The following is an 18,901-nucleotide window of genomic DNA, read 5'->3' as shown; positions in this document are numbered from 1 at the left end:
TTTTTAAAGCAAAATAAATACTTTACTAGATGATCCGTTAACAGCTTATAATATAACTTTCTTCTATAAACAGAAGGAAGATATTTGTACAACTTGTTTCCCTCAAAAAGGCTTGCAAAGTCATTTTATTAGTTTTTCTGTCTTGGGTGTTGAGATACTGGGGTGTATTTTTGAACAGGCTGAGGAGCACTTAGTGAGAACAGTCTGTTTTATTTATCTTTGCCTATATGGCCTTATCACCACAGTCTTTCAGTCTGACAGCACCCTTTCTTGTAAACCAAAGAATGTTCCTTTTAATATGTCTTATAATCAGCTAATCAAAACAGTAGCAACATCACAGGGAGATGTTATTCCCCAGAAATCAATAGACAGATTCTGCAGTATCCGTGTAACAGACTTAATACAAGCTTCTTGGCTTTCAGCTGGGGCTACTAGTGCAGCATGTTAACGTATCGCTGGCTTTTATGTAGTTTAACTCATACCTGTATTTCAGAGCATGTTGTACCTTTTTAATGGAGAATAACTTAACATAGGTTCTAGTAACAGACAGAGATTAGTGTGACCTGCTGACCTAGTGCAGGCTACACAGTGTGCCTTGTTGGTCACTTGCTAGTGCACTGCTTATTGTCTGAATTTAATATTAGCTGAGACCAGATGCATCAAGGAGAGCAAATACAAATGTTGTTAAATCAGTTCTTGATCGTTTCTGTCCATTATTCCTAAGCAGGTTAGTCTTGCCTATTTTTTTTCTCTTCAGCATGCTTTATCAGCTGGCTACAGACTTGAAATGATACTCTGGGGGGGGGGGGGAGAGAGGGGGAAAGTAGAAAAATACAGACCTTTCACTATCTTGTCTGCCTTAAAGGATGACAGTGATTAATCTGAATGCTTCCTCTTCAGTATGTGATTTGCCTATTTGCAGAGACTTACAATTGCATTTTGTAATAATGAAAGGTACTTATATGTACAGCAAATATGTATATAAGATGTTCTGTTATGTATGCAATAGCGGACTCCTTAATCATTCTGCAAAATGCTATCCCTATCTGATTGATTTTAATCTTCTTTTTTGCTGATTTATAGCCTCATAATTTTAAAATGTATGCATATTTGTCCTTTGTATAATTGACAAATACAGATTGATGTTAATGTGTGTTAGACTGTTAACCTCCAACTTCCAAAAGGTTTACTGTTGTCATGCTTATGTCACTGATTTGTTTCAGTGTTGCTACATTCCTAGTTTACTACTCATTAGAACAAACATTAAATAAGTTTCCTCTTTATCTACTTAACTACGTAGTTTCTGATTACTCTTAATGATATATTTTAGCAGGATAATTTTACAACAAAATCATTGAGGCTATATTACATCTGCTGATTTATTTGTAAATAATACTTGACCTGTGCTAACCAACAGAAGAGCTGTAAAGCTATATGGCAGTGTGGTTTCAATAGTTTATATGTTATATACATATGTTTATTGACAATTCTAAAGCAGTGAAACAATTGAAACTTTTTGAAAGCAAGATTGTGGCAGTACTTCCATTTTGGTGAAATATTTTTTAAGATAATGTTTTAGAAGATGGGAATTGCTACTTGTTTCCTTATTTCACATAAACCAGCCGTAGAGCAATTTGGGGTGAAGTTTGGAGATGTTCTAGCTCAACCACATGCTCAAAGCAAGCCCATTTGCTCCAGTCTTGATCAGTCTGATGCTGAAAACCTTTGAGGGTAGAGATTCCATGGCTTCCCTGGGTGGTCTTTTCCAGTGCTTGGAATTGCGTGTTTCAGCTCGTCTGTTGCTTTTCCTCTGAGGTTACATATTTGTTAAGAGTCTGCCTCCAACTTCTCTGTACCCTCCCAGCAGGTTCATTTGTCTTGCCTGTTATCTCTGTTGGTCTCAAGGAAAAACTTGTATCCTTCAGGTCCCCTTCCCACTTTGGTAGTCCTTCTTTGGGCTTCTTGTGATACGCAGACCCCTCTGATGTGGCAAAAGTTTTCCCCATGAGGTCTCAAGGGCCGAAGAGAGGAAGAATTGCATCCCTCACCTTGCTGGGTTTTAACCCTTGTTAGCACACAGTTGCCCTCCTTTGTGATAGAGGCACTCTACTGTCTCACATCCAGCTTGCTGTCCACTAGGACCCTTGGATCATTTTCTTCAAAGCTGCACTGTAGCCATTTGGCTCTTAGCTGTAATGTTGCATAAGGTGGCTGCATCCCAGGGACATCACGGGGTTCCTGTCAGCCCATTTCCTCAGATGCTCAAGATCTCCATCAGTAGCAGTTGTGCTCACCGGTGCATCAGCTCCTCTCCCTGGCCTGTTACCAGCCATAGCCTTGCGTGATAACTACCCTGTGTTCCAGGTCTTCAGTAGGGTTGTTAAGCACCATGGGCCTATTAGTACTGGTGACTGGAGGACAGCAGAAACATGCTGCCACTGGTTGGGCTTTGTGCCTCTGGCTGCAACACTTTGTGCCCTGTCCGGGTGATTTCCACTCAACTTATCGCTTCCTATCCAGTCAATATCAGCCATGTAAGGATGGTCCACTAGCAGGGAATGAGTTCTTCCTCAGCAGTTTTTGAATGCTGCACTTTAAGATATATTCCTATTTTTATGAAGCACATATGTGTTATTGGCTGGTGAAGCTTATTGCTTTAGAAACAGCAAGGGATCAGAAAAAATGAGATTCTTGTAGAGGAAGATGAAGCATTGACAGGAAAACTCTGCAAGTTTGTGTAGTATTTACTTAAAATTTGTTTGACTTTTTAAAAAGATTTTTAAGATTTTTCTAAAAAACTTTAATTCATAATGGTAATTACTTTTACACATGTTCCTGTTTACTTTTAAAAAGAGCTTTTCTTTACCTGTTTTTACTTCCTTTTGTGAAAGGAGAGAGACTGTATTTGCATAAATAGCTAAGTGATCCCCAAGGGAACATGCACTCTTCCCATAAGCTATGCTTATGAGACAGTTTGGAGGTCTTACACATTAAGTTTTAAATATTTTAAAATGAGGGAGCATGTTTTTTAAAAGAAAAAAAAAAGACATAATTTAATATGGAAAACAGAATGATGAACGAAGATAGTAACTTCGGTCTGTTAGGAAAGACCATAACCTCATCTAGTATGTTTTCAGGTGCTGTCAATTTGAATTCACTCTAAACCTTGAGGTAATTGCTTTGTATAGTATAATTCAGTAGAGAATTGTCAGAGTAACTTGCATGTAAATTTCCTATCCTTGATGTCATTGGCATGTTATGTGTGACTGGCATAGTTTTAGATGTAACCATAATGCTCTATAAAAACACTTGGTCAAAGTACCTCGTCTGAGGTGTTTTCCAAAAGGGGAAACTTCTGACTGTGCAAACTTCCATTCATTCTGATTTGTTAAAAGTTACCAAGGTACATTTGTCCAGGAACGTCCACACATAAACAGAAGCTTCTGTTAATTTTTTTCAGATTTTCTCAGCTTTGCTTATGGTATAAGCAATAGGAAAATAAATTGTAGTAAATTGATTACTTTCTTCAAAATCAGCAATTTAGCTGATTTAGCTGATATGCAAAAACATGTGTGTTTTTTCTTCTGTAGTTTTGTGACTGCTATTTGGAATTGCTCTTGTTAATGCTAAAATGGATGGACACTTTATCAAATATCGTACTATAACTCAAGTTATTAGCACTTACAGAATAAAATTCCCTTCCCATCCCCTATATAATTTTTATTTTAAAATGTTTGTCATCTGGTGTGAGCTAGATTTATTAGAGTGCAGTAGTTTTAGTACATTTTGGCAGTGTGTTTATGATGACATCACTGTAATCTATATACGGTATGTGATTTCAGTTGTTTCCAGTGTTAAATATTTTCATAATTATGCTAGTTTTGGCAGTTCACTTGGAACTTTTTCCACACTTCTTTAATGAACATGTTTTACTTCTGGGCTTATGAGACAGCCACATGTTTGAGAAATTAATAGTATGCTCTTAAAGTTAACTGTCTGCAGAAATGCACAGGTACAGAAAGGTTTTGAATTTAAATAGAAATGTAGTTCTGCAGGTTGCAGCCACTGTGACCTATGGATAATTAAAACAATGCAACATTTGTTTTATAAAGTATCGGTAGCTTATTTGAAGTTGCTGTGTTCCCAACCTCAAAACTCTTTATACAACTCTTGACCATTTTGGTAATTGTGTAATACAAGGCAGTGTAAGGTGTTGTCCAAGATGTGGGAGAAAAATGAATTGAATTTAGTTATATGCTAGGATTTGAGACTTTCTTTTAACGTTGATGCAACTCATGACTTCTCCCCCATTTCTTTAAAAAAGAGAAATAAAGGCATCCCCCAGCCAGCATGCCGTTGTGTATTCCTGTGTATTCCTAACTCTCTGAAAGTGCTAAAAGGTTAAATCCATCTTCATCTTTAAGTGCCAGTAATATACGTGCTGAGTGTGTTGCATAGATTTTGCTTGAAGTTAGGAAATAGTTCACTGGACACCTTTGTTGCAGTACGTGGATAGAATGTAACCACACTTGATACAGAAAAGAAGGGAATGTACTAATTGGGCTGCTTGGTAAGGAAGTTGCTTTTTTGCAAGTAAGTAGCAGCATGATGATTCATCCAAAATATTTTCGTGCTACATGTGAACGGGTTTCCAAGAAAAAGGGTTTGAGTTTAAAGTTACTTAAAAATTCTAGGTTAAAGTCAAGTTAGTTTTTCTCAGTAAGCTGGGGATGTGAAGAATGGGTGAGCTTTTCTGATTATAAAATATTTACGTTGGTGAAGAGGCATCTTCTAGATATAAATGAATGATAGTAAACATTTCATTTGTTTTTTTTTTCCATACATCGGAATAGGAAACTCCTGTGTGACTAAGCACCTCTTTTATTTTTCATGAATCAAAATGTGAGAGGCTAAAGTGGCCAAGTATTGATAAGTAAGACAAACAAAAGAGAAAATCACAAAAAAAAGTTTTCCAAGATCCGACTGTGACAAAACTTCTCTTCAAAAAGTAACCTTGTTTTAATTCTTTATTAGACACTGTAAAACTTCAAATTATGTAATGGTACTCATCCTTATCTTATAGGGATGATTTCTATCCATTCCCGTGTGTGAGTGGCTCTGTTTTCTGTGTTTTCTCTAAGTTCAGTCATCTCTTTTTTTTTTTTCTTCAGGTGAAGCTCGTATTACTTCGAGATTATTAAAAATACCAGGTAGCATGTGAGGAAATGCATCACTTGTCCTCTACAAAACAAAAATGAACATAGCTTAAGCAGTGTGCTTTTTAGTGAACAGAGGACTTAAGAATATTATAGCTTAATGCTGAAGAGCTTTACATTTGTTCCTTGATTGGTTTCTTTCCTGAACTCTATCTGTGATCTTAGTAGCATCCTGAGAGCATTTCACTCTTTTTCTGGAGGAGGCTAACTTTGAATGAAAGGTTTCAATAGAAAGATCTACTTCTTTCATTTTATGTTAATAGTTAAATGACAGTATACTTTTAAGGTAATTCAAGTATTAATTGTGTAATGTTTGTTTTCCAGCCAGCTCTGTAATCATTTCTGTAGTTAGATGGAAATAAAAGATTGTACTGAAGGAAAAAGTGCCAGAAGTACTAAATATTTACTGAGTTGTTCTTCCCACATTTATTTTCCTTATTTGTTTGATTGACTCAATTGCATCCTTTTCCTCTAGCAGGAAGACCATGAAAGTTGTGGTTCAAGTTCAACAAACCGCAGTACCACGGAAAGTATGAAATCAGCAGTAAAACCACGAAGAGTTCAGCAGTCTGCTTCTCCTGACCCTGATTTACCTCCAGGTAGACCATAATGTCAGAAGCTGGATTGTACTTGAGTGATAATAGAAAACCACTGAATTTTATTCTAGTGACCAAAATGTCTAAGTTACTTTCATATCTTTGACAACTAGTTTTACATTTAAAAAGTTCTGTCCATTTACAAATCATGCAACAGTGAATAGAAAACCAAGATATTACAAAATAGAACTTGCATGCAGTAAGACTTGGTTAATGCTTATCTCTTTTCCTTAAATTTTGTTGCATCCTTAACTGTACATAACCTGTTTGTAGAGCTAGGTGAGTTAGTTTGAGAATCCTTCAGTAGTGTATTAGATTTTTACACTTCATTAATCTAGTTCTTCTGTTTCAGATCACTATTTTCTATTGCTCAATAATTGGTTGTGTCACAGCGGTTCACATTAAATTCCTTTTCTATATGTTTTCAGATCTTCAGTTTTCAGATTCTTAAAATGGTTTTGAAGATAGGGTTTTCTCTTTGAGTAGTAGTCCTGATGGATTTTTCTTATTTAGTTCTGTCTGCTAGTAGAGATGCTAATTTGTTTTTCCTGACATATTTGTCTCAGTTGAACTTGGAAATATTTGTATGATATAAAAATGAAGAACTGTGTTATCTGATCAGCAATTTAATGTATGAGGCATAGCTATGTACAGAAATATGAAACTTGAGAGTACTGGAATGAATTTCAGTTTGCCTTCTCATGCGCATAATTTTAGGTAGGTTATAGGCATGACAGTTTTGTGTTAGTTTTTGTCTCTATTTTAACAGAAAGTCTAAGTTTTTACTTGCCTTAACTTGAATTGAAAGAGGATATTATTCAGCATGTGGAATATCATGTAGTAGTGAGTAGTATCAGCTTGGAATGGGCACTTTTGGAACCAGACCTGAAGGCTCTCACAGCTCCAAATCCAGTAAGTTCCAATGACTGGGAACTGCAGGACTTGAGGCACATTCTACCATGGACAGCACCTTGGCTCTGGTGACGTGTTGGTGTTAGGCTCTTGATGTTTCACCTGGGAACAGCAGGAGTATAAGGCTTGGAAAAGAGTTGGAGGATTGTACTGCTTTCTAGGATGGTTTTAGCATTTGTTTCATGATATTTTCCGGAAGTTTCACCTCTGGATTTCCCAGGAAGGTGTGTCCTCTAGAAAAAGACAGATGTTGGAGGCATGTGTATTGAAATATTGACATCTGATCAAATTGAACATTCCAAAAGATGTTTTCACATGTCAAAATGCAACATGAACATTGAAAACTGATTTGCATGTTTTCTCTTTATATATATATATGAGATATATACTGTGATTCACAGTAATGTGTTCATAGAAATGCCATACAAGTTAATTGCAGTACTGTAGCAGATTACAGAACCCTGTGACATTTATTACTATTTGATAGTTTCTGTAGATATGTTTTGTGCTTCTTTGAAACTGTAGGGTGCTGTCACCTTCTTCATTGTCACACTCCATCAGCTGTGTAGAGTAAAGCCTAATGATTCTGAGAGCATTAGTGAAAAACTTGCCTTATTGGATGGGTTATAAGTTACTTTCTGTGCAGCTGTTTTCTCTAAATACAGTTGTGCTTTTCCCATTGTTTATTTTGTTATCTCTGAATGTATATGTAACACATTAAATAGTTCAGAAATCTTTTGTAGTATATGGCCTAGATTAGAGATACATACCTCCTTATGGGGTGATTCTATTCTTTGTGGTATAGGATATAACCTTGCAAAGTTATAATTTGCACATCTTGGATTTTAGTAAGATGTTGTCATGTGCATTGTATTTGCTTTCATCTTTTGAAGATATGGATATAGATTACTGTTGTAACTTGTTACTGTTATCACAAAGAGTCTTGTGTCCTTCTATGGGGTTTGGCAGAACTCACCTAAAATATTGCTTTGGTAACAAAAGAACACTGGTAAAAGTGGGGAAGTCTGATGCTGTCAATTCTATTGACTCTGAGATACAGTGCTGTGATAGTCTTTAGTCATGGGGCTGAACCTACATTCAAAGTTTTGTTGCATAATGCAGTCTATAGAGTTCTGGATACTTTGGAAGAGGTATATGTGTGGGTTTTCTGTGTTGAGCCTCAGAAGAGGATTTACCCCTACAGACTTTCTGGTGTTTTCCACCATTTCATTATATTTATTATATATTTCTGTATTTTACTATATATATATACACCAAAATTTTACTGGCAAGGTTCGTCATAGTGTTATGCTTAAATATTACAGAAATAGCAGTTAAAAACATCTCCAAATGTGAGGGTTGATTAAAAACTTCTTGTATTTCTTCAAATTCCTGACCTCTGTTTCATTTGGGAGACAGAATTCTGCTCTTTTTATGCATTTGGGCTAGAAGATGTGCAGATGAAAACTCATGTTTTTGTTTTTAGACTAGTCCTTATTGCTCCGTAATTTGCTCTGAATAACGTTGGAAACTGTCTTTACAGCTCACTCTTTGTTGGTTTTGCTGTTGTGTTGCTAGATTTGTGATGTTTCTGTCATTCGAATCAGGAAATTGCAAATGGAATTGATGTTGAAACATTCTTTGAAGAAAAATATTAAGAAAAATCAAATGCATTAATGCAAAAGAAAGCTTTTGGGTTTGTGTAAGGGCAGCTTCATTTTCTTTAATGAAATTAATAGCTTGCTTGAAAATAGTCATTAGGTTACTGATTATCATGTTTTGATTCTAATTATAAAGTCTGTATATCTCTACCCTGTGCTTAAAAAAAAAAAAAAAAAAACAAACAAACAAAAAACAAAAAAACCAACAAACCACCAAAACAAACAACTGAATTGTTTGTGCCAGCTTCTATTAATAGGCAGGCCAGTTCACACCATGCCAGTGGTGAAAGTAGGTCTCTTGTGCATTTTGCTCATACTTAAGAGACATGGTTTTAATTTTTAAGTGCTGAAATAATGCGCTTGCTCTTCTGATTTCATACAATCTGGAATTATACTTTACATTTTTAAGATGTGAGTGAGAAAACTCTTAAAAACAAAGTTATTCTGTGTATATTCTGTAACTTTTTACACTGAAAACGTTTACACAAAAAAGTTTAATTCAATTTAATACAGTTAAAAAAGTAACTTCATCTGCCAGAGATTTGACTTTTACTGTGTTTCTGCTTTTCCTGTGTGTGTAGACCTTTGCCCTGAAAAGTGCACTAAAATGTTTTGCAATTTTTTTGTTTGTTTTAATACAGTTATAATCTACTAAGATGACAGAAGTTAAAATGTTATTTTTGTTCTGTTAACCATACTTGGAATAACATATGCTCAAAAATAGCGTAAAATAAGGCCCTGTGAGTTATGATAAGAAAGGCAATACTTTTTCATACAATTAAGATTTCAACAGTGAAATACTTTTTCAAGCATACAACTCAGTCAGAATCCCAATATGCCTCTGGTGGCATCTGAAAGCATGTCTTGCATTTAATAAGAGGTGATTGGAGGCTTTGAATGCTGGGTAAGAAAAGGTTTGGATGTCAAGTGTGTAAATTTGCAGGTCTCGAGTAGAAGAAAAATCACGGTGGTAAAGTATTTAATATACTCTAAGATGAATATCAGTATTTGAATGTGAAACTGAGTAGCTAGAACAAGTAGAGCAGAAGTTGCAGCGTTAGCCTGCTCCTACTTATAAAGCTATGTTTTGATGTTAAATCTCAGATTTGTTTGAATTAAAATTGGTCAAATAAATTTTATTTAATGCAAATTTCATAAAACTGTTCTTCAAACCTGTGGATTTATAAGTGTACAATTGCTTTTTAACTATGTATTAAATATATTTTTGGGTAAAGTATGTGGGTAATGTAATAACCTTTTAAAACATAACAGTTTTAAGTCATGGTATTTTTCCAACACAAGATATTTATCTCCATAGTTACATTCATTATACAGAGAATACACAAATATGTGTAGTATTATGTTTTACCAGTATGGTAAAGAAATTAGAGTGTTTACTGCATACTGGGAGCTCACAGTACAGATTATTTTTCCAATCACATTATATCTGAAAAAATCTAAATGGATTTCATGCCAGCAGGTTTCAGTGCAGATGCTTACTCTTTAGTTGTTGACAGAAATTGATTTTGTTATATCTCACGGGAGTCTTATTGAGCATGATGTGGATATTAGCTTTTACAATGAAAAAATGCTAGGCGTATTAAAAAGTAGTTAACTTTTTAAAACGAGTTAAGAGTGGAATTAGAATATATACATACTTCAAGAACTCCAGCAACTTCTGGAGTGCCATCTTCTTAATCCTTTTTCTAAATAATTTTCAATTAAAAGAAAATATTGTCAGTCTTTATCTTTTATTCAATCTTCCATTGTCTTTAATTTGAAACCTGGTTCTTGCTGGCAGGAAAAGCAACTAATCTCTTGTACTGTATTTGGCTGTTAGTATTTACAGTTTTGCCTTCATAACTTAACTGCTGTGTTTACAGAAGTCTGACTTAGTTGAGCCAATTGTCCTTACAAAAAGCTTCAGGGCTTTTGATTTTTGGGTGTATAAAGGATGGTATTTGATGTTTTAGTTCTGAGATAAAAAAGAAATGTAATTTGGAAATAATCACTTCAATTACAGATGGATTTGGCATTGTGTCTTCCTTATTTATATAAGAATTTTTTATTTTATAGGCTATGTTCAGAGTCTAATTAGGCGTGTTGTAAACAATGTCAATATTGTGATCAACAATCTCATTTTGAAGTATGTGGAGGATGACATTGTTCTCTCAGTCAATATCACTTCTGCAGAGTGCTATACGGTGGATGAGTTTTGGGATCGAGCATTTATGGACATCTCTGGTGAGTAGATATCTTCTGGCTTAGTGTATTAAAGATGGAACTCAAATTCAAACAGTAATTCTTAGTCTAACTAAAATGGCGTTTTGTGTCAGAAATAAGATAACTTTCTGCCTACTTTCAGTAGTGATGAGTTTATTTCATCCTTAATGTTACAGAGTCAATTCTAATGATTCTTAAGGCAAACTTAAATGATTATACAACAGATTCTAAAACTTTCTCTGCTCATACTTGCTGTCCTGTGATTTTATTTCATTTTGCACTTGCTACTGGTGGTGAGTGCTTATGCAATCTGTTTCTATTTCTGTAAATGATCAGTAATGTGTTAAGGTGCTCTGTTGCAATTGCTTGTGATCTTATTAAAATCTGCAACTAAGCTGAGTAGAGATATAAAACTTGCCTTACTGTAGTGAGTTTGGCATATTAATTGGAAAGTGTTATACCTCTTGCTTTCAGGAAAAGTTTTCACTTATTTTATGTTTTTTTTTTTTTATCTTCGTTGTCAGTGTCCAAATGTCTCAGTCTTTGAATTACCAATATTCTCAGTACTTCTGTAATTCTCAGTGTTCTTACTGACGTTTGATAGAAGTGGAATTCAGGCACAGAGCATTTCAAGATCACACAGAATATCCCTGGTGCAGTGGACAATTCCAGTATTAGTTTCCTAAGGGGGAAAGCACACAAGATTATTTCCAGGAGAGTAGTAATAAGTAAAACATACTGGGAATGGGTAGCAATTTGAAAATTTTAGGAAGTGAGGACACATATTAATTATATCTACTTAAGTATTCATCTGAAGAGCAATCCTTGTGTGCATGTTTGTTTATTCACTTCAATCATATAAGCAAATGCTTTGTTGATCTAAAATAATGACGGTGCAGCCATCTTGTATTGTTCCCTTTTGATAAGATCATGTATGCCTGGATTGTTTTTCTTGCACAGTATATATTTTTTTTTAACATTTATATCTACTTCTTTTCAAAGCCACTGATCTGGTACTGAGAAAGATGATCAATTTTTCTGACTGCACAGTGTGTCTCGATAAGAGAAATGCTAGTGGTAAAATTGAATTTTATCAGGAACCTCTGCTGTACAAATGTTCCTTCAAGACTCGTCTGCATTTTACTTACGATAACCTCAACTCCAAAATGCCATCTATTATTAAAGTAGGTATCAAAAAATATTTTGTTTTACTAAGTCTTTGTGTTAGTTTTGGGATCTAGAAAAATATACTTTGAAATTTAAAGTAAGATAAAATACCACTGCTGTTGTTTTGCTGATGGGAATTTTTTATCTTCTACTGATATGATGCAATTAATATTTTACAGCATGTATGTAAGTGATGCTGTTTAATCTTTTGTACTTTTCCTATGGTTTTAAAAAAGAAAATGTAATCATAATTTTAAGGAAAAATTATGTCTGTGAAAATCTCTTGGGAAGAAGTGGGGGAAGTAGTGTGTTTTATGGTTTCTATAATGAGAAGAAAATGGTATCTAGGCCTAGCTCTCATGTGTAACAATTAACAGTACTTAGTGAGGCACATGAAAAGTAGCAGCAAGCCAAGCCCAATTCATAACGGGCAAGAGTGCAATGCAGTTTATGAATGTCTGATGCTGAATGAGATCCTTACATGGTTTAAAATGGTATTGTTGTCATAAAAATGATGATTGTTACGAAATACGAGTTTTTTTTACTGGATGTCAGACAAAATAAACATACTAGTGTGCACTGGAGTGGTAGCAATTAGATTGAGTTTGTATTAAACTCTTCCATACATTTTTGGTTATCTTTGGTCATGTATTGCTCCTGCTTTTTTAAAGGCACATTTCGGTTTTTTAAAATCTTCTGCCTTTTTGTCTGTACACTTTGATTTTTGGTTTTGTTGTGCATAGCTTTTTTTCTATTTTACCTTTTTCCTTGGTTGTCTTTCCTATTTTCTTGAATATTTAAATATAAAATATATAAACATTTATACACATTACTATATATATAATTTATTCTCAAATATGCTCAATTAAATCTGGATATATAGTTTTATGATGAGAGATCAATATTGAGGTGAATTAATAACATATGTTCCAAAGAATATTGGTCCAAGGGTAATGATTTTTTGACTTAAGTATTTCACTGTATTTCAGTGTTATTTATGCTCTAATTAGCTCTGCAAATCTATTTACCCAAACACATTTCATATTTGATAACTTAATAATTTGTTGTATGCATGGAAGTTGTGCACTGCAGTTCATCAGAATGTACTTATTTTAAAACATTACCTTTAAAATATTTAAGTATTAAGTGGACACAGCTGTATTTCTTACAAAAGTTAAGTAGAAGAAGCTGTACCAGTAAATATCTACTTCATTAATGGGATTAATTCCAGGGCACTTACAAGCTTATGAAGTCTCTGTTGCACGTGATATTACTGTAGCTTCTGTGCTACAGCATGACAGGTGATGCTGGTGCAGTATCAGCAGCTCGTGTTCTTTACCAGCTGAAGACAAAAGCTGCTGTAACCCTCTATTGGGCCTGGAGCATCTCCCCTATGAGGAAAGGCTGAGTGAACTGGGTCTGTTCAGCCTTGAGAAAAGGAGACTGAGAGGGGACCTGATCCAGGTCTATAAATATCTAAGGTGTGGGGGGCAGAATGGCGAGGCCGGACTGTTTTCAGTGGTGAGTGGAGACAGGACAAGGGGAAACGGCCGGAAACTGCAGCATAGGAAGTTCTGCACAAATGTGCACAAGAACTTCTTTACAGTGAGGTGACGGAGCACTGGAACAGGCTGCCCAGGGAGGTGGTGGAGTCTCCTTCTCTGGAGATGTTCAAGACCTGCCTGGATGCCTACCTGTGCGACCTGCTGTAGGGAACCTGCTTTGGCAGGGGGTTGGACTCGATGATCTCTGGAGGTCCCTTCCAACCCCTACAATTCTGTGATTCTGTGATTCTATTTTTCTCCCAATCTGTGGAGATCTGTGTGATGAATTTTATTGTGTTGTTTATTTAGTAAAGTGTATCTGTTTTTCAGTCTTGAGTGAAAGTTTCCAAGGCTTGCAAGTTCTTAATAGCATGAACTCCTTTATTATTGCTGTAGAGACAAGAATGATTTTACCATCTGCGTAATGCTGCCAAGTTTTGGCCGAATTAATCTTACTGAGTTTAAGCTGAGACTCCTCTAAGGAAGAGAGTACTGGAGTCATTTTTCTTCTGGTTTTATAAATTTTAGTGAGATGAATGAACTCACTAAGCAGTAAGTGCTTTTGTCTGGTGATGCAATGTAAGAGCAAGCTGATGGGAAGGCAGTACCATACAGACACAGGAATGTAGCAGTTATATAGTAGTTTAATAGAAACTATGTCTTTTATCTACAGTGCTACTCAATGTTCCTGTCTTCCATTATGATACAGGCCTTAGGTGCAACTTTTAAGAAGACTTCTGACAAAATAATCTTTTGTCTTTCAAATTTTGAAAGCAGTTTGCCTTACACTTGCTGTGTACACTTATGAAAAAGATTACAGATGTGCTTTAAATCAGCTGATGTTGAAACTGGTATTGAAGAGTTAGTTTCTGATTTCCAAAATGTATTTTAGGATTTTGAATGCTCTCTTCTTTCAGAGAATTTTAAATAACAGCAGAAGTCTGATAAATCATTTTGCAAGTCTATAGAGAATGAGTTATACTACCTTGTCATTTATTCGGTGTAACTAGAGCTCCGAGTAATAATTGCACTAAATGTAGATTTATTCAAATTACCTTACTGGTATACTAGCACACGTTTATGTAGATATTACTATATTATATTACCTGTCTGTGGATATCCAGTACTGCTTATAAAGTAATTTTTCATGTTTCGTGAGTTGAAATGCATTAAGATAGTGATGATGTGCAGCTACTTTTCATTTCTGTTATTTTTATGTTAAAAAAAAAAAAAAAAACACAAAACAAACAACAAAAACAATAACAACTAAATTGTACCTGGAACTAAAAAATATATTTAATGTTAAAGAAAATTTCTGTATTTCTGTAATTGTTTCATAGAGCTCCTATGTTAATGAACAGTAGCTTTCTGATCAAATCTAAGTTTTTACATTATAACAAGAAAACACTCAAAACTATTTTGAAATATTGAATAATAACTAAAATATTGCTGAAGGAAGGGTAACATTTCACCTTAGTAACTGCAGTTTTCTCAGAGCTTTCTTTTAGAGTGGTTTACTTAATGACATGTTTTGAACTGGAATATGCTGACAAACTATTTTTTCACATTTTACTTGGAATGAATTCTTCTCCCACTCCCCAGTCATTACCTGTCCACTCAAAATAGTGTTGACAGTAGGAAAAGGATCAAAGTGAAAGAACTTGAATGTAAAGACCAGTATATCTAGATTTTCTTTAGAATGCAGAGATTTTTATGAAATCTTCATAGAGGTATTTAATCAAAACTACTTACGTGGTTTGGAAATGTCTTTAGCAATAGTTGTAGAAACAAACATAAGACCCCCAAACCCAACCAAACAAAAAATCCCCAACAAGCAAAAGAAAAACTCCAAACTAAAACAAAAAAAAAAACCCAACCAAGCATAGTAGTTTGCATTTGACTTTTAACATAAAATTTATTGTGTAGTAATCCAAAGAGCTTTCTGACAGTCATCGTTTGCAGCCCTTTGCCTTGTGTTGTTACAGGTTTTATTTTTAGAAATTAGAGTGCACTTTGAAAATTAGTATGAACCATACAGTTTAAAAAGACTTCAATGAGGACAGTACTTTGATTTTGATTTCTTTTGTTTTCTTTGATGTAGATTCATACATTTGTTGAAAGTTTGAAACTTTCAATTTCCGATCAGCAGCTTCCTATGTTTATACGCATAATGCAACTTGGGATTGCTCTTTATTATGGGGAAATAGGGAACATCAAAGATGGAGAAAGCGAAGATTTGATTTGCCACACAAAGGATATGTTGGGGAACGTCACAGGTAAATGCAATTTTTGTGTTGAAGCACTAATTTATTTGCTTTTTACAAATATAAGTGACCAAGGCTAGCCACAGCAAAGAGCTTTGGCAGTCTGTGATTTGATACAGCCAGTTCATTGTGCTATAGGTGTGTGTAATGCATCAATATCTTTTTCATGTCGTGTTCTGAAAAGTGTTCTGGTGATCCTTGCAAAACTGAGGTTAAGCTTATATAAAGACACTTAAGGAGCTGTGACACAGTGAAGTAATTTGATTTATCAGTATTTGTGCAGTGAGATACCTATTTTTAGGCAACTTATATTTTGTTTGTTTGTTGTTTGATCTGTTATTTAGTTTAGGTGGGGCTGCAGCCAGTTTCAAAGTGCTGTTTTTCATGTTTCTTTGAAACTTGTTACTGAGAACAGATATGTTAACTTGATCTAAACAGCAAGGTATTACTTTGCAATATGTTTTCAGTAGTTTAAGAATTCTTCTATGTTGTCTAGTCTCTTTTTATTTTCATTTAAAATTTATTTCCTCTTCATGGTATTTCATGGTCCCTTAATGAGATTAATCTTCTAAAAGTTATAACACTGAAAGGTGAATTTTCTTCGCCTTTCTCTTTAGTTTCTTGAGGCAATTAGCATAACAATCCAAGGTTGAATTTGTCTGGGGAAGTAAAATGCAAGAGTACTACATGATTACGTTTAGAAAATTTTTGAAGTTGTATGTGAAAGTAATGCAGCAATATTAAGCTATGCTTGTTTTTGTAGTGTTACAGCAGTTCAAGACTGTCGGTATAAAATATTGATTTTTTTTTTGTTCTTTTTAAGAAATATGTAATTTCAATTTACTTATGTGTGTTTTTTTTTTTTTTAAATTCTGTATTACTGCCTCTGTATTACTGCCTTCTCTGGCTTCAGAAAAATAATACGTTATTGGAAAGACTACAGCAGTGGATTTTTTTTTTTTTCCTGAAAAGTAGCCTTTAATGTTGGTTGGCACGGATAACCATGTTGCTCTCATGCCAGATGTATAGTTCTCTCTTGGGCTGCTGCTGTGTGGAACTGAGCAAATAAATAGGATGTCTGTAAATAGTTCTCCTGTACTTTCTTGAAAGATCAAATAGTTTTCTGTACTATGAACTATTTGCCATACAAGAAATATGGAGTTTGTTACACCATATGATTAGAAGTGCTTAATTATTAATATTTTGAAAATACTAACTTAATTTTCTCCGGGAACTTTAAACAGCATGTAGTTTTTAAAAGAATCTCGAACTGTAAGAACTCCTTATATAGAACCAATGTTTTAATTGTATGTTGGCAGGAGAAGGGCTAAAGTTCTTCAGCTTTGGGGTTGCATTGCTCTTGCTTTCCAACAGAGTTTTTTCTTTGTACTTTGGATATTTTTTTCCTTCATTCCTATTGAAGTTCAAGAAAATCTGGCCTTTCATGCCATAGCTATTTAAAATGTTTAGAGTTGCTACAACTTTGTATCTGGATTTCTGGAGCTACGAATGTGAGTAGGACCATTTGAGTATAGGGAAGAGAATACAGAGAACTGAATACAACTTCATGAAGGGAGGTTGTGGTGCAAAAGGGTCTGGCCTCTTCTCCCAGGCAAATAGTAGGACCCGAGGAAATGGCAAGAAGTTATACCAGAGGAGGTTTAGGTTGGATATTAGGAGAAACTTTTTCTCTCAGAGGGTGGTCAGGCACTGGAATGGCTGCCCAGGGAGGTGGTGGAGTCGCCGTCCCTGGCAGTGTTCAAGAGGCGCCTGGATGAGGAGCTACGAGAGATGGTTTAGTAGCTTGTGGCACTGATAGGAATGGGAGGGTGGTTGGACTGGATGATCTTGCAGGTCGTTTCCAACCTTGTGATTCTGTGAGAAGTCCTGTGAATAAGTATGAGGACAGCAGGGACTGGTAGGCAGCAGGTTTCAGATGAAAAGATCCAGTTACTGGAGACAGAGGATAGCTTAGTAATGAGAAGACTAAAATGAACAGGTATGTATGGAAGAGAATGCTTGTGAATAGGAGGGAGATGGAGAGCTTTCCTTATTTCTTTTTCTGTTTAGGGTATGAGGGGATGGTGAAACAGAAATATAGCTTGGGGAGGATTAAGATGAATTCAAAAGGCATCTGCCTGAAAACATAATCTTTTCTGCATCTGGGATGGGAACTTGACATTCTTAGGTACAAATATGAGTAAGCTCTTTGTCAAAATGTCTCTTGTCATCTTTTCTATTGAATGTCCTCAGGAAGGTTAACTTGCAATTGCTGTCTGTAGATCTTTGGCTTTATTTTTTGAACAACTGTGAATGTGTTTACTTGTGTTTAGTTTTTCATGGAATAGTCATAATATGCTGTTTTCACGCTGATGTTCACAGTTGCAGTCAGAATGGTAAGAAACTGTAATAAGTTTGCAATGGCAGAAAATACCAAGGAGCAAACCTGCAATTTCTTATGCAGTGTTTGTTCAAATGTGCCATGCGGAAACACTGTCACTGCGTTTAATTGTGATCATGTATTTTTGATGTGGTTATCTACTTCAGAACACAAAAAGATGGTGATTGTTGTAAGTAGCCAGGCCAGAACTGAAGAAACTATTTTAAAAATCCCATTCTGTCTTCACTGCAAACTGTTTTGCTGCCTATACCCTGAAGCTACTACCAACTGTTTTCCTGTATGCCATTTATGCTTATTTGCTGTATATGTTCAGTATACCTACATAGGCATACATGCACAAACATGTACATGTTAGTGTGTGTACACATACAAGCAAAATTTTTAGATATCTAATGATTTTTTTCCCCTCTCATTTAGTGCAGGTGAGCAAGAGTTGCCAAATAGATAATACCAGGTTATTCATACCATCTGTTTGTGAGGTACCTTTTTTTTTTTCCTGACTTTGTGTTCTATCTCTGATTGGGAAGGAAATACTTTCTTAGAATTTTCGTTTCTTGTCCAAATTTCCAACCACAGATTTGAACTTTTCTGAGGAAACTTTGAATACGTTACTATTTTCAGGAGAAAAAAATATGTAATCAAGACAATAAATGACATGTATTATCTTCTGAGCTGTATTAACCACATTTTTTTCCAAGAGCACTGCTCAATGAAATTCAAGACTAATTCCACAGGAATTATGCCTAAATTCTTTACAGTTTAATAATGTCCAGACCTAACCTATAAGCTATATTTCTGTAAGTTTTTGAAAGGCTTTTGAAGATTCATTAAGTAGCTTAACCCAGTATTGATCAGGAAATAATTCTGTTTCAATTTACAGAATTTATCTGGCCCACTTGTCACTGAAACTTAGTCTT

At 35.0% G+C, this 18,901-nt stretch overlaps 1 protein-coding gene across 6 annotated transcripts in view; it reads left to right on the top strand.

Annotated features, from left to right (window-relative positions):
* The window catches only part of VPS13B (vacuolar protein sorting 13 homolog B), a 418,623-nt gene that overhangs the window by 25,865 nt on the left and 373,857 nt on the right, over window positions 1–18,901 (top strand). For 3 of the 6 annotated variants that reach the window (XM_048940337.1, XM_048940340.1, XM_048940341.1), the window contains 4 exons: window positions 5,695–5,815; window positions 10,462–10,629; window positions 11,611–11,792; window positions 15,421–15,595. In XM_048940337.1, coding sequence (XP_048796294.1) covers window positions 5,695–5,815; window positions 10,462–10,629; window positions 11,611–11,792; window positions 15,421–15,595 — 646 coding nt within the window. Of the gene's footprint in view, window positions 1–5,691; window positions 5,816–10,461; window positions 10,630–11,610; window positions 11,793–15,420; window positions 15,596–18,901 lie in introns of all 6 variants that reach the window. The other 3 variants (XM_048940338.1, XM_048940336.1, XM_048940339.1) reach the window with 1 other exon arrangement.

Source organism: Lagopus muta, chromosome 3 (assembly GCF_023343835.1).
Source record: "Lagopus muta isolate bLagMut1 chromosome 3, bLagMut1 primary, whole genome shotgun sequence".
NCBI lineage: Eukaryota > Metazoa > Chordata > Aves > Galliformes > Phasianidae > Lagopus > Lagopus muta.
The sequence above is the reverse complement of the archived record's forward strand: the minus strand, read 5'-3'. Positions and strand labels throughout refer to the sequence as shown.